The 16,461-nt window shown below is 34.9% G+C and overlaps 2 protein-coding genes across 3 annotated transcripts in view; one reads left to right on the forward strand and one right to left on the reverse strand.

Moving 5' to 3' along the window:
- The first annotated feature begins 125 nt into the window (after nt 1-125).
- LOC127881687 (ADP-ribosylation factor-like protein 6) lies at nt 126-2,250 on the forward strand. The gene has a single exon (XM_052429793.1). The coding sequence runs from the start codon at nt 394-396 to the stop codon at nt 967-969; it is 576 nt and encodes a 191-aa protein (XP_052285753.1). The 5' UTR covers nt 126-393; the 3' UTR covers nt 970-2,250.
- A 2,520-nt stretch (nt 2,251-4,770) lies between these two features.
- LOC127881666 (mitogen-activated protein kinase 14-like) overlaps nt 4,771-16,461 on the reverse strand; it is a 37,790-nt gene continuing 26,099 nt past the window's right edge. The window contains exons 7-12 of one of the 2 annotated variants that reach the window (XM_052429761.1): nt 15,785-15,899; nt 13,752-13,823; nt 11,411-11,490; nt 10,752-10,830; nt 10,198-10,371; nt 4,771-8,188 (exon numbers count right to left, since the gene is read on the reverse strand). In XM_052429761.1, the coding sequence (XP_052285721.1) occupies nt 8,130-8,188; nt 10,198-10,371; nt 10,752-10,830; nt 11,411-11,490; nt 13,752-13,823; nt 15,785-15,899 (579 nt within the window). In that variant the 3' untranslated portion in view covers nt 4,771-8,129. Of the gene's footprint in view, nt 8,189-10,197; nt 10,372-10,751; nt 10,831-11,410; nt 11,491-12,965; nt 13,046-13,751; nt 13,824-15,784; nt 15,900-16,461 lie in introns of both variants that reach the window. The other variant, XM_052429762.1, reaches the window with a different exon arrangement.

Here is a 16,461-nt window from a genome sequence, read left to right on the forward strand (position 1 = left end):
TCTTCGATCTTCATGTCACAAAACAAATAGTATACATTTTCTTTAAGAAAAGTGTTCCATTTTATTATCTTAACACAGGAGTGAAACCGCAGTTAAGTGTACAGTAGGGTGTAGTATTGTTTAATTTGGCATCATACGGATTTTGTCCTTATTTAAGGAAATATTTTGTAAACGTCAAAATCAACTGTGATATTTAATAATGTTGTGTCGAAAATCAGTAAAGCAGTTGTTGTGAATCGGCAAAAAGAATATAAAAACGTATACGTTTCTTGTTTACATGATCTGATATGTCATAATCAACAACCATGTGTTGATATCTTCAACTTCAAAATATCACATAAAGTCTGAACTTGTTTACACTAGTTACCTATACACTGCAAGGCATTTGTGAACATGGGATTCCTTGACAAGTTGGCCAAATTTCTTGGCCTCAGAAACGAAGAGGCAAACATCCTTGTTGTTGGGCTAGACAATAGTGGTAAAACAACCATACTGAATCAATTAAAGAGTGAAGATACTCGTGCTATGGACATTGTACCCACTATTGGCTTTTCAGTTGAGAAGTTCAAATCAAAGTCATTGACTATTACAGCTTTTGATATGTCAGGACAAGGTCGCTACCGTACGCTCTGGGAGCAGTATTACAGAGATTGCCAAGGCATCATATTTGTGGTAGACAGCAGTGACAAGATACGGATGGTGGTTGCACGAGATGAATTGGACAGTCTTATAAAACATCCAGAACTTGCAATCAAACGGGTTCCTGTTCTCTTCTTTGCCAACAAGATGGATCTAAGAGATGCAGTATCCAGTGTCAAGGTTTCCAGTTTAATGGGTCTAGAAGATATCCGTGACAAGCCCTGGCATATATGTGCTAGTAATGGACTAACTGGTGAAGGTTTACATGAAGGCATAGAGTGGCTAACAGAGCAGTTGAAAAGCAGCATAGCCGCCAAGAAAAGAAAATAATCCATATGTAAACTGACATTAGTGTTAGATCTTGATGGAAAAGTTGATTTGTTAGATAAATATTAAAGAGGCCTTTTCACAGTTTTTGGCATGTTTTGAAATAAGTCATTAAATGCTTTATATTGATAAATGTAAACATTGGATCTTAAAAGCTCCAGTAAAAAATCAAGAATAAAATTTAAAAGAAGGAAAAAAAAAGTAGCCGCAGCTGGACTCGAACCAGTGACCCCATGAGTCCTGGAGTAAGCTGGAGTAAAAACGCATTAGCCTGCTCGGCTGTTCTGCCAATCATACTTGGTTAAAGTATTTTATGCATTATATGAGCAATCTTCGTAGTTTCACAAATTATAACGACAACAACAGAACTCTCCAAATAATTAATGCGTTTCGCGTTGCAACGCTTTATAATTTTCGGGATTTTAAATCGTCAAAAATGCATATAATGGCTATTTTAGAGCATGGTAAATGTTCAGTATTACTGTTTCCTCACAAATATCATAACTAAAACGAAAATTTGCGATTCTGAAACAACTTTTTTCAATTTCGTCAATTTACCCAAACGTGAAAAGGCCCCTTTAAATACAGTGGCAGAGTGTAAAATGTATTTTCATTTACACATAAAACATATCATATTAAATTTGTTTAATGCCTTGTCACAAAATAACTTCTTAAGTGTCATCTTCATTCTTTGAACAGGTTTAGTTTTTTAACATTAGTATTTTTCAATTAATGCAATACCTGAGAATCGAACACATGCATAAATCAAATCTAAATTTAATTTTTACTCAGTGGTTGAAATTCTTACTTGTAAAACTTAAATCATGTAAATTTGGGAAGAATAGAATCAATACATTGTAAAATTGAACTGAACCTTGCACAAGATTTGAATTAGAGTGGTTACCCCCAAGAAAGCCATTACTTAATTGTTTCATTAAATCTTTCTTGTTAAAACATTCACACACTCTCAGATGTGTATGAAATACCTACTTATAAGTATATTATGGTTATGAATCCTAAATTATATACCAGATGTCTGGTCTTCTGGATGTCAAAGATTTTAACTTTTCCATCTGTATTATTGGAATTATTCAAATATAAACTTAGAAAAATGTATGAATTTACCCTTTTTCCCTTTGTGATGAATCAGTTAGAGTGTTAGTAGAATACATTGACCAGCCAGCATCCCATTGATGTTGTAACTTGCATGGTTGTTAATTATGGAAGTTCTTGTGAAAATGATTCCTAGTAAGTGTTGAATTTCAATTAAACTGTATAATAGAATATATCCATTTCTTTTTATATCCCACTTATCTTGATGAACATATGTCTGTTAACACAATGTCATACATATATTGGTACTGGAGTGCCAACACATTTCTGTATATCAGCCAGGCATAATAGAATTAGTTTATGTTAGAGCAACCAATATATCATTACTTCTGCATGGTTTCATGGATGTCTAAAATCTGAATGCTCTTAAGAATTCAGGAGAGAAACTGATGAAAAAAATATTTCAGCCTAACAAGAGCATGTCACAGTAGTGCCAAATCCCGGCGGAAATGTGTTTGCTTGTATGACATTTGTTTTAGAGAGTAGAATAATATTTGTAAATACAAATAAAGGGAGTCCGAGATAATTCATTATGTTCCGGACAAAAATTTACTTTGAAATTAAATAAAGGGATATAATTCAAACACTAAGGTAGATAGAGTTATGGTTCTTATTCACTGCACTTCTCCTACTTGCCATCTGTTTAAGTTTGAAGTTTCAAGTAAATCCCTTCAGTAGATTTAGAGTTATGCTCCGGACAAAAATTTAATTTAAAATTATATAAAAGGGGAGATAATTAAAAAACTAAGGTAGATAGAGTTATGGTTCTTGGTCACTGCACTTCTAGTTGCCATCTGTTTATATTTCAAGTAAATCCCTTTAGTAGATTTAGAGTTATGCTCCGGACAAAATTTACTTTAAAGTTATTTAAAAAGGGAGATAATTCAAAAATTAAGGTAGAGTTATGGTTCTTAGTCAATGCACTTTTCCTACTTGCCATCTGTTTATATTTCAAGTTTCAAGTAAATCCCTTCCGTAGATTAAGAGTTCTGCTCTGGACAAAAATTTACTTTAAAATTATATAAAAGGGGAGAGAATTCAAAAACTAAGGTAGATAGAGTTGTGGTTCTTGGTCACTGCAATTCTCCTAGCTGTCATCTGTTTATATTTCAAGTTTCAAGTAAATCCTTTCAGTAAATTTAGAGTTATGCTCCGGACAAAACTACTTTAAAATCATATAAAAGGGGAGAGAATTCAATAACTAAGGTAGATAGAGTTGTGGTTCTTGGTCACTGCACTTCTCCTAGTTGCCATCTGTTTATATTTAAAGTTATAAGTAAATCCCTTTAGTATATTTAGAGTTATGCTCCAGACAAACATTTACTTGAAAGTTATATAAAAGGGGATATAATTCAAAAACTAAGGTAGATAGACTTATTGTTCTTGGTCACTGCACTTCTCCTAGTTGCCATCTGTTTATATTCTAAGTTTAAAGTAAATCCATTGAATAGATTTGGAGTTATTCTCCAGACAAAGTTCCAGCCGGATGGACAGATGGACAGGACCAATTACTATATCCCCTCCGATTTTTTTTTCGGTGGGGATAAAAAAAATCCCTGTATAATCTGAGGCAAAGCAACAAAAATACTAACAATCAGCAGTCGAAACAAGTGATTAAAAACAACAATGCCACCCTCCTCAACTTACAAACCTTGTTAATCATGTTAGACATCAGTAAGCAATGCAAATTATATTTTAGTAAATAATCTCGCTGGAACAAGAGGATTACATGCCGGAAGGCATCTACCCCATTCATTATCAAACCATATTCAATAAATGATGTCAACTTGTCAGATGGTGTATTATCACATTTAAAAGGTTTTTGTAAGAGATGTTTGTATGGGTGTTGCTCTACTTAAATCATACAAATTGTACCAATTTCATTTCATGTTTCAAGTCCCTGTGACCTTTGGCTTGTTGATCAACATGCTGCTTTATTTAATTCAAAGAAACCATCATATCAAGTTGCATGATCATAGGTCAGTGTCCTGAAGTTATGTGGCAACAAAATGTTCTACAGAGTGGCCATCTGACAGACAGGTGCAAATATATACACAAACTTATGGCTACAAAAGTATCTCGTTATGGCCCAAGTAGCTTCATGAAAAAAGATGCTGCATTAACTCACTTGCCCATTGGAATATCATGGCCCAAAAAGTACATGTATGTCAAGGTCAAAATGAGGTCAGATTATGCCAGTGTGCCAAAAGTTGAACAGTAGAATCATAGCTGTTGTGTAACCCTTTGCATGCTGGGAAATTAGTCGTCTGCTAAAATGTTGTCTGCTCAATTTCTAAAATTAGCATTTTCTTCGATTTTTTTCAAAGAATACTATCAGAATAGCAAACAGTTTGGATCCAGATGAGACACCACGTTCTGTGGCGTCTCATCTGGATCCAAACTGTTTGCAAAGGCCTTCAAAATTCGGTTCCCACACTGAAAGAGTTAAGCTGTAATTTCAACAGTGGGTTGAAGTTCAATTTAAATAAAAGCAAGGTGACGTGGAAAAATTCAATGAGATTATCCATGCAAGTATCAAATCTTTGTAGTAAGCATTATTGTGGCAAGACAAAATGTGCCATTTTGGGTGAACCTCTTACGGAAAGACAAATGGGAGAATGGACAGGTTTATCGCTTTAAGCCTCCGGCATCAGTAGATGCAGGGAACATAAAGGTACAATAAATCTCACCAATTCTTACAAAGAAGTTTATTATCTATTGAGTTTACATAAAATGATGTAGTAATGTTGCATAACAATATTATTTTCCTTTAAGAAAACTACTATATATATATATGAAAACAGATAAACTATTAGTTATTTACAAAAAAAAACATACTAACAGTCTTAACAGATGACATTTAACTATTTAATTTGAAACAATCCACTTAACAACGAATAGTGTTAACATTTCTATAAAGTGGGTGAACATTGATAACTAAAACTTCTTTGGATGTACATCTGTGTACAATCATTTTCTTGTCTTTTTTTTACAAAAGTAAACCAAATTTATTTATAGTATTATGATGCTGAATATTTGTGTACCGGTACAAATGACAATTTTTCGTTCACTTGTGAAGTTACCACCTTCATACTGAGAACAACACACTATGAACTGCATGGACATGTAAATATGCAAGCCTTGCCGTTCCCCCCCCCCCCCCCCCCCCCCTAAAAAAACACATTGTACATTACATACCAAAAAAGTTTTCTGTATTTTCACATACCATCACTATCCTCTCAAAATATTTTTTATTCAAAACAAAGTACACTTAAGTCGTTAGCAACAACTATTAGTTGGCTTAGCAAACTTGTATACATCATTGTTGCACACTAATTTATATGTCCTGCAAAATTTGTTTTTCTTAACTTTTAAATGGAAAATGAAATTATACAAAAAAAAACATACATTAATATATTCTAAAACAATTCATACAATATAGCGACATTTCAACTAACAACTTGTCTTATGATTTCAGTTCATGTTTATGAGCATAATAACAATTTGATCAGTACCTGCAATTCTAACATAATTCAATATTATACAAAAGATTGACACAATTAAAACATCATAACAATAATGCTCTGCAAAAGCCCACATTATGTGCTTCTACAGAATAACATCTGATGAAGCTTTTAGGGACCTTTTCACGTTTTGGTAAATTGACAAAAGTAAAATAAATTGTGTTAGATTCGCAAATTTTCATTGTATTGATGATATATGTGAAAAAAACAGTAATACTGAACATTTACCATGCTTTAAAATATCCATTGTATGCATCTTTTGACGATTTAAAAACCTGAAAATTCTAAAGCATTGTAACCTGAAACGATTGAATAATTTGGAGAGTTCTGTTGTTGTCCTTATATTTTGTGACAGTATGAGGATTTTTTATGTAAAGAATAAAATACATAACTCATTGTGTGAGCACTGATGGGTGAGTGGTCTAAGCGCTTTACTGTTCTTTTTTACTCCCGTGGTCAGTGGTTTCAGCCCAGTTAAGAGTAACTTTTTTTCATTCTTTAATTTTTTAGTTGTTTTTACTGGAGCATTAAAGATCCAATGTTTACATTTATCAATATAAAGAATTTAATGACAAACTTCAATATCTGCCAAAATCTGTGAAAAGTTCCTTTAAACAAATATATTAAGATGTCGAAACTCACTCACCAATTCTTGACACACCTGGGTAACATTATGAATTAATCAATCATTCAATAAACAAGAGCACCACATAACGGGTGCCACGCTCGGCTGCGAAAGCTTGTCAGATTTTTTTTTTTTTTTTAAAGGTCACAGTGACCTTGAACTTTGACCTAGTGACCCAAAATGGGTGTGGCGTGTAGAACTCATCAAGGTGCATCTACATATGAAGTTTCAAAGTTGTAGGTGGAAGCACTGTGATGTTAGAGGCAAAGTTTCAGTTTAATAGTAGAGGTCACAGTGACCTTGACCTTTGACCTAGTGACCCAAAAATGAGTGTGGCGTGCAGAACTCATCAAGGTGCATGTACATATGAAGTTTCAAAGTTGTAGGTGGAAGCACTTTGATGTTAGAGGCAAAGTTTTAAATTAGAGGTCACAGTGACCTAGTGACCCCAAAATGGGTGTGGCGTGTAGAACTCATCAAGGTGCATGTACATATGAAGTTTCAAAGTTGTAGGTGGAAGCACTTTAATTTTAGAGCCAATGTAAAGGTTTTAGCACAACGCCCGGACGTCGGAGAGGCTATGACAATACCTCGGAGTTTTCTCCAAAAACAGCCGAGCTAATAAAATGTATATTTGAGAAATAATGGGAAATGAACAAAAAGGCTTACACACAGGGAGTGTTTATGGCATTCTGCAAAAGTAACAGGCAACTAGAAAATAATGAACTAAAAATAATCTCTGTTGATCAGAATATATTCCATGCTTTAAATAACACGTTAATTTTTTGTATGACATATGAAAAAGAGCATTATTCCTTTAGTTATAATTAACAGAGATGACAAGTAAACGATTAAAAAATCATTACTTCATTGAAATATTTTTTGTTTCACAAATTCTTTAATTCTTCTTACATAAACCTTGAATTATTTGATAACACTGTTAAGAATCCAAAAGACTGCAGTTAACTACGATAACATTAATTTTTAAAGCTTAACAAATGAAAATAAGCAATATAACCCTGCAAATGATTTTGAAAACATGACTACAGATGGTATGATGAAACATTATACAGTAAATGACAATACTGGTACACAAGTTTATAATCCTAACTTTGGAAGCAATTGACCAAACCAATGCACATGTAATGTACATGTAATTTAGTTTCATGATTTGTTTCTAGTACTATTGATAAATTAACAGAAACAATGTTGCTACAACATTAAAAAATAAATGACTACCTTAACGTTTCTGTTTTACTACTACAAAGAACACTGTAACTTGATATTTTGAACCACGACCGTCTATGTTTTGAGCCAAGATAACTATATTCTGTGCTGAGATACTAGTAGTCAATGTTACTCAACAGATTACAACACATTGCATTATTTCATCCTCACTCTGGGGAAATGGGGCTTAATGCGTGTGCTTTAACCCTTTCAGTGCGGGAACCGAATTTTGAAGGCCTTTGCAAACAAATTGGATCAAGATGAGACGCCACAGAACGTGGCGTCTCATCAGGATCCAAACTGTTTGCTATTCTGATAATATTCTTTCAAAAAAATTAAAGAAAATGCTAATTTAAGAAATTCAGCAGACGACATTTTAGCAGACGACAAATTTCCCAGCATGCAAAGGGTTAAGCGACGGTTAATTTTAGCCTGTGCAGTCTTATATTGAATTTTTCATTTAAAGGAAGTCTCTTCCAAACAAAAATTCAGTCTAGGCTGAAAGTGTCGTCCCTGATTAGCCTGTGTGGACTGCACATGAATTAAGACACATTTTCCCAAAGCCTGGCTCAGTTACAGTTTTTCCCCAAACATAATTCACAGTGCAGCATAGTAAAAAGCAAACATATGCATATGATAGTCTACATGGCCAGAATCATGTCCTCCGAATGCATTTAATCCATGTCCATGGTATTGATGGGTTGGAAATTCATTACTTCTTCGTATACTAACTCTGAAAAAAAAAAACACAAATTAAATCACTATAGACTTTAAACAATAACAGGTACATATTAAATAATTATTGGAAACAAATACATTAGATGGATACTGAGAAAACTCATTTTCTAAAACTGACTATTGCATGCTGTGTCACATATGCATTGCCTATGCTTCAAGGTTTGAAGAATAAACATCAGCTAGTGCCTGACTTTCACATGTAAACTTCTGACAAATATCTTGTTTCTCTTTTTGAAAAAAATGTTGCTATGTAATGAAAATGGCCTAGTTAAATATTTGGAAAAAAATGAAAAGCCATATCATGATAATTATCTTTCATAACTAAAACTTTAACCCTTTGCATGCTGGGAAATTTGTCGTCTGCTAAAATGTCGTCAACTGAATTTCTAAAATTAGCATTTTCTTAGAATTTTTTCAAAGAATACTATCAGAATAGCAAACAGTTTGGATCCTGATGAGACACCACATTCTGTGGCGTCTCATCTGGATCCAAACTGTTTGCACAGGCCTTCAAAATTCGTTTCCCGCACTGAAAGGGTTAAAGCACACATAATCGATCATTTTGATCAATTAAAAAAATTCTTTGTTTTAAATTCTACAATCAGAGAAAAAAGAAATGTGAAACCCCAAATTGTAAAACATTCCATTTCAATCCATAACAATACAATCACAAGATCGCAAAACAAAGTATTCTATTGAAAGCTTGGCCTTGTATATTCAGACATTAGTTTTTTCTCTCAAGTTGTAGATCAGATTGAAAATCATGCTCAATTTGATGTTCACACAAGTTTTTTTCCGAGTTTTTGAGTCTGACTCAATTCTGAGTTTAGTAACAAGAAATGTGTTTGTCAGAAACACAAGGCCCCCTATTGCACCGCTTTGAAATAAAATGTCAATATATCAATAGGCAGGTTTGGAAATTATCTCCCTTTAAAGCTTATTACTTCCCTTGGATTGTATTTTTTTACTTTTGAAATTGAAGAATGACCTTGACATTTCACCACTCAAAATGTGCAGCTTCATGAGATACACATGCATGCAAAATATGAAGTTGCTATCTTCACTATTGCAAAAGTTATAGCAAAACTTTAACCAAGGTTAAAGTTTTGGGACACACACATACAATGACTGACAGAATGACAGACAGACAGGCCAAAAACAATATACCCCGGATCTTTCGATCCGAGGGCATATTAACATGTGCATATTGTTGAAGCTGAGATTTGAGATTGGTCATGATCTGACTGACATTCTCAATCCTCATCTGATTGAAAACTTAGATTTCATCTTATGAGTAAGCTGAAAAATTGAGAATGTTCCTGATACTGGGCCCCTATGGCAGACAGTGCATATTTCTCCACTCGGCTATATTGAACACACAAGATCACCAGACAAAGTATTCTATTGACACCCTTGAGTGTAGGCATTGCTAACTTCTTCACTCGGCTATATTGAACCCACAAGATCACCAGACAAAGTATTCTATTGACACTCTTGCGTGTAGGCATTGCTAACTTCTTCACTCGGCTATACTTACTATTCCACTCAGCTATAGTTATTTCTCCACTTGGCAATACTTTTTTCTCCACTCTGCAATACTAGTACTTACTTTTCCACTCAGCTATACTTGCTTCATCATTAGGCTTGACATACTTCTCAACTCAGCTATACGTACTTTTTCACTCAGCTATATGTACTTTTTCACTCAGCTATATGTACTTTTTCACTCAGCTATATGTACTTTTTCACTCAGCTATACATACTTTTTCACTCAGCTATACTTACTTTTCACTCAGCTATATGTACTTTTTCACTCAGCTATACGTACTTTTTCACTCAGCTTTACTTACTTTTTCACTAAGCCATACTTAGTTCTCCACTCTGCTATACTTACATCTCCACTCTGCTATACTTACTTCTCCACTCAGCTATACTAACTTCTCCACTCTGCTATACTTTCTTCTTCACTCTGCTATATTTACATCTACACTCAGCTATACTTACTTCTCCATTCAGCTATATCCACCTCCATGTCTTCAAATGACTCGTCATACTTGCGGGCAGTGGGCTCGTCCGAGGGGTCGGCGTACTGCTTGAGGTATGGGTGGGCCAGGGCCTGCTCTGCAGTGATACGTGTGTCCGCATCCAGGTCTAGCATCTTCTCCAACAGGTCAATAGCTGCAGATTGTGTGAAACAAAGTTACACAGTAAATGACAATACCGGTATACAAGTTTTTATTCCTGACTTTGGAAATAATTTACTCAAGCAATTCACCAATACAAGTTAGTTTTATGATTTGTTTTTACTGTACTATAGATGCATAAACAGTAACATCATAAATAACTGCCTTAACATTTCTTTTTTACTATTGCTAAGAACACTTTAACAACAGGTTGATGGCTGCAGATAAAAAACATTAAATTATATCAACTCCGTCATAAATTGATGAATGCCATGCTAAATGCCCCCACTGAGGCCACTTATAAATTATAATAATAACGCAGCTAGAATTTTGCAAGAATTTGAAAAGCAATTTCATTAGAAATAGCTTCAATACCATGAGGATTTGCTCCCTCAAAGACTTTCTTGAAATCTCTTTTCTCCCACTTGGGCAGCTGTTGAATGTAGTTCCTGGCCTGCAAACAAGCCATGGATAAATACAGGGAAGGCTTTTGCATTTAACCCTTTCCCCATAAGAAGTAAAAAATGGCTTTTTCAACTAGCATAAAACCAGAACAGCCTGCGAGTAACTCACAGTCTTTTCAGGTTTTATGCTGTTTGCTGCTCATCAATAACTTACGGTTGGAAATGAAGCCTTTAAAACTTGAATTTGATAAGAAAGGTATTTAAATAAACTTAACTTTCTATGGGACTAGCAATGCGTCAAAATACGTATGTAAGTGGGAAAGGGTTAAATCAAGTTTGTTCAATTTAGAAACAATTTTCAAAGTGCAGAAATACCAGTTGATTATACATGTGATATTATAAAAAACCCAATCAAATAAAACAATTCGACAAATCAAAGCACCTGATTAAAAATGTTTTATAAAGTATCATTCACATTGGATATGTCTGTGGTTGTTAACATCTCAAGCAGACAATGTTACACTTGATGAAAGACCATGGCATTTGAAGATATTACCAAAATAAAACCCATGCTAACTGTAAGTACTTAGGTTTTCCTACACTTGTAATGTATTCAAAACACAGTTATACCTCTTCACTACTAATTTTGTCTAGAAGTTTTTCATTTGGAGAGCCAACAAGGGTTAATATTTTAGTAAGCTGATCAATGTCTTTGGCACAGTTAAGGGAAATTTGGAGAGATCTATATACATGTATATATATATATATGTACACTAGCATAAGATACATGTACAAGCATCCCCACACACAAACGCACATTGTTATGCACACGCACGCACGCTCGCACGCACGCACGCACACACACTCTACTGACAATATAAGCAAGACATTCATGCACATGGGAATAACGCAGTCTATATCCAGATAGAGAAGTTAGAGAACCTAAACATGTACATGTACCAGAATACTTAATTTACACTAAATCAAAGTTTATAGATCAATAAAACAAAATAAGGAAATGTTAATTAATACAATTGATAATGTTAACATTATTTCGATATTTTCACAATTAGATACATAGTTTGTGATTTAAATGACCACTACATGTATATTTTACAATGAAATGTTGACTCTAGATTAGGAACTCTTTCAGAAGGTTCACACGTATTTTTGCCTTGCTTATGATGCTGTTAATCTATACCCTAATTCAGCCAATATGCTAAAAGTGTCTTCATTATAATATGGACATAAAATTGAATTATCAATTACTCAATAAAAAATATCACTTTAGGGTAAGTTTTTTCAACTAAAGATAAGTTTGCTTACTGCTCTAATGGGAGTATAGTTTACAAAATGTGAACAAACTTATAAAATATTTGAAAACGTAGATGAAATTGTTAAAACTTAACATGACAGCCACCAGAGCAGAACAGCGTACTATATACAATAGTGTACTTTATACGAGTGCTTCCGGGAGTCAATGAATGATTGGCAGCTTATTACAAGACAGATTAACCCATTGCAGGCTGGGAAATTTGTCGTCTGCTAAAATGTTGTCTGCTGAATTGATAAAATTCGCATTTTCTTTGATTTTTTTCAAAGAATACTATCAGAATAGCAAACAGTTTGGATCCTGATGAGACGCCACGTTTTGTGGCGTCTCATCTGGATCCAAACTGTTTGCAAAGGCCTTTAAAATTCGGTTCCCGCACTGAAAGGGTTAAATTTGTTTGATGATTGGAGAAAATTACATTGAGAGAAGAATCATTCACAAATATGTAGGAAAACACTGAGCAAATGGGGAAGAAATGTAATGGACTATCTGATGCTGTCTTAAAGAAAACATTTGTAGGCCAAAGAACGTGATGAAAAATAACAGACATGATATTTATTTGACTAACTAAATATATTTAATTACATGCTAGCAGTACACATTTACCATCAAAACCATAATGATCAATAAAAGAAGTAGAGAACTGAGGCCAATAATTTTGAGGTACTCTGATCCACCAATAAACACTTGTACTAGCAGGTTTTATAGCATGAGTTTTAGTAAAGTGTACATGTCAGTTGTTGAGTGAGACTAAGTAAGTGTGGAAGTAAGTTGTGTTCATCCATAGGAAAAAAGACTATAAATGGTTACAAAAGGTTGGCTATTGGAGATGGACACTACACATTACTGTACCTCTTTGCTACTTATTTTTTCTAGCAACTCATCATTGGGCGTCCCAACAAGAGACAAAATCTTATTTAACTGATCAATGTCTTTATGAAATTAAGGAAAATGTTATACAATAATTATTAAAAAAAAGGTTCAATATAAGCGGAAATAGCAATTCCTTTTTTATAGTTTGGTCTTTTAAATAGACTAATTTTTCTGCAAATATATTTTGCTTTAGGTAAGTACAGTTGAAAAGTGATACAACAAATTGCAATACAGCAACATGAAAAGATACAACAAATTAGGTTGAAGGCCTGTCTTATAAAAGTTTTAAAAAGTCCATTTGTTAAATGACCTTATTGATATCTCATAATATCTAACTGACTGAGTTTAGTGCCCAAATGAGAACACAGGTTACACATGGAATAGGAAAAATACATTACACAACAACATCTACATGTTTAGCATAAACAAATGTATCAATATCAAGTGGATTGTACAGATTTAATTTTAACCACCAACATATTCAAATCATCAAAGTGAACAATATTGAAGCAATCATTCTAATCCTTTATCAGTCAGAAGCAAAGTGAAAATGGTTAAATGCAATCAGCATAAAACAAGAGCAACCTGGAAGTGACTTTCAGTCTGTTAAGTTTTCATGTGGTTGGTGCTCATGAGTACCTAAGGGTTGGAAATGATGCCTTTCAAACTAAAATATAGTAAAAAAGGGTTTTAAATTAAATTAGATTAGGAAAAAAATGCGTCAAAATGTGTATCCGAGCGTTAACAGAATAAAATGAAGGATACGGTCTGTCCCTGGGAACAACGGTCGCCCTGTCAACATCTCTGCCATTATACAGCCTGCCGACCACACGTCCACTGCAAACAAAAACATACAGAGGTCACACAGAGGTCAAACACATGAAAATGAGCCTCATTCAGGGAAAACAGGGCCAGATAAGCCCATGCCCATTATTTATTTTTGTTTTTAGAAAACTTATATTTATATATTTTCCCTAAAAATTCCAAAACCAAAGTACAAAACAATAACAAGAGGGCCAAGATGGCCCTAGTTCGCTCACTTGAGAGGAGTTGGTTCATTCAATCTTTACCAAATGTCAAACTTGACATAGATATTGTCCAGACAAACATCCCGGTCAAGTTTCATCATTATTTCATCTGCGAGTCATGATCAATGTACCTATGAAGTTTCATGATCATAGGCGTAAGCATTCTTGAGTTATCATCCGGAAACCATTTTTCTAAGTTGAGTCACCGTTACCTTGACAGCCATTGTGTGAATACGTTTTTTGGCATTGTGACCTTGACCTTTGACCTAGTGACCTGATAATCAATAGGGGTCATCTGCGAGTTATGATCAATATACCTATGAAGTTTCATGAACCTGAGCATAAGCGTTCTTGACTTATCATCCAGAAACCATTTTACTATTTCAGGTCACCGTGACCTTGACCTTTGACCTAGTGACCTGAAAATCAATAGGGGTCATCTGCGAGTCATGATCATCGTATCTATGAAGTTTCATAATCCTAGGCATAAGCGTTCTTTAGTTATCATACAGAAACCATTTTACTATTTCAGGTCACTGTGACCTTGACCTTTGACCTAGTGACCTGAAAATCATTAGAGGTCATCTTCGAGTCATGATCAATGTACCCATGAAGTTTCATGATCCTAGGCATAAGCGTTCTTGAGTTATCATCTGGAAACCATTTTACTATTTCGGGTCACCATGACCTTGACCTTTGACCTAGTGACCTGAAAATCATTAGGGGTCATCTACGAGTCATGATCAATGTACCTATGAAGTTTCATGATCCTAGGCCTAAGCATTCTTGAGTTATCATCCGGAAACCATCTGGTGGACGGACGGACCGACATGAGCAAAACAATATACCCCCTCTTCTTCGAAAGGGGGGGGGGGGGGGCATAATGAGAAAACTGCCCCCCTCCCAGCAGCCATGTTATTCAACTGACCGGAACCATTTTTGAACTCAAGGAAACGAATGTTCTGAGCAAGTTTCATGAAAATTGGGCCAAAAATGTGACTTCTACAGTGTTCACATGTTTGCACTATATACATATACAGAAAAATGCCCCGCCCTCTGGCGGCCATGTTTTTTCAACGATCCTGACCATTTTCAAACTCGTCCGAGATATTAATAAAACCAATGTTTTGACCTACTTTCATGATGATTGGGCCAAAATTGTGACTTCTAGAGTGTTTACAAGGTTTCTCTTTAGCCAAATAAGGAAAACTGCCCCGCCCACTGGCGGCCATGTTTTTCAATTGATCGGAACCACTTTTGAACTCAACCAAGATAACATTAAGACAAACATTTTGACAAAGTTACATGAAGATTGGGCATGAAATGTGACTTCTACAGTGTTTACAAGGTTTTTCTTTTTTTTGACCTAGTGACCTAGTTTTTAACCCGGCACAACCCAGTTTCGAACTCGGCCGAGATTTCATTGGGACAAAGATTCTGACCAAGTTTCATGAAGATGGGACAACAAATGTGGCCTCTAGGGTGTTTACGAGCAAATGTTAACGGACGGACGGAAGGACATACGGCGGACAAAGACCGGTCACAAAAGCTCACCTGAGCAATCAGGTGAGCTAAAAAGTATAACTCCAGAAAGAAATTGGGTAAGTAAAAAACTGGGTAAAAGTTGAAACATTCAAACTGAGGTACAAAATGTTGTACTTATGGACTGCACAATACAATTCTCCCTGTACTTATGGACTGCACAATACAAGTATCCCTGCTGCACAATACAATTATCCCTGCTGCACAATACAATTATCCCTGTTGCACCTGTCTGGTTGTAGTGCATCCAATTCAACATGATCTCTGGAGCCCTATACCAGCGAGTGGCGACATAGCCCGTCATCTGATCATCTGTGTGACGTGCAAGACCAAAGTCAAGAATCTGAAAGTACAGCATATATTATGTCCTATGACACCTAATTTTCTTTCAAAATTGTTAAGTCCAAACGGATGAAAAAATATGGCCTCTAGAGTGGTTGACTCCGCAAGAAGCGGGCAGTAGACTGACCACACAGCTCACCATAAGGACATATCAACGATAAAAAATCCTTAATCTCCAAGTACATGTATACTCATCGTATCTCTAGTTTTGACCGACATGCTTAAATAACACCATTCTTATCATTTCACACCTCAAATGTATGCAGCTTCTGGTGAATGTCATGTGACAAACAACAGATGTAATATGCGGGCCAAATGCAGCGGAAACACTGGAATCTCCAGTTACTTTAATTGTTGAAGACCAAATGGAAAAAAGTAACTGTGATGACAAACCATCACACCAAAAGGACCAAACTCAATCAATATTTTGTTATTTGTACAATTGTTTTTGTGCTGTTGGTATGATAATGTACACTAAAATTATGCAAATTTTGTGTTAATGCTTTTCCAACAATATTTTTGACATAAATTCATGTGTTGCTATGTGTCCATTTAAGCCAACA

Source organism: Dreissena polymorpha, chromosome 5 (genome assembly GCF_020536995.1).
Source record: "Dreissena polymorpha isolate Duluth1 chromosome 5, UMN_Dpol_1.0, whole genome shotgun sequence".
NCBI classification, from domain to species: domain Eukaryota; kingdom Metazoa; phylum Mollusca; class Bivalvia; order Myida; family Dreissenidae; genus Dreissena; species Dreissena polymorpha.

Coding starts and splice junctions, on each gene's coding strand:
- LOC127881687 (XM_052429793.1), top strand. CDS start 394: ATGGGATTCCTTGACAAGTTGGCCAAATTTCTTGGCCTCAGAAACGAA.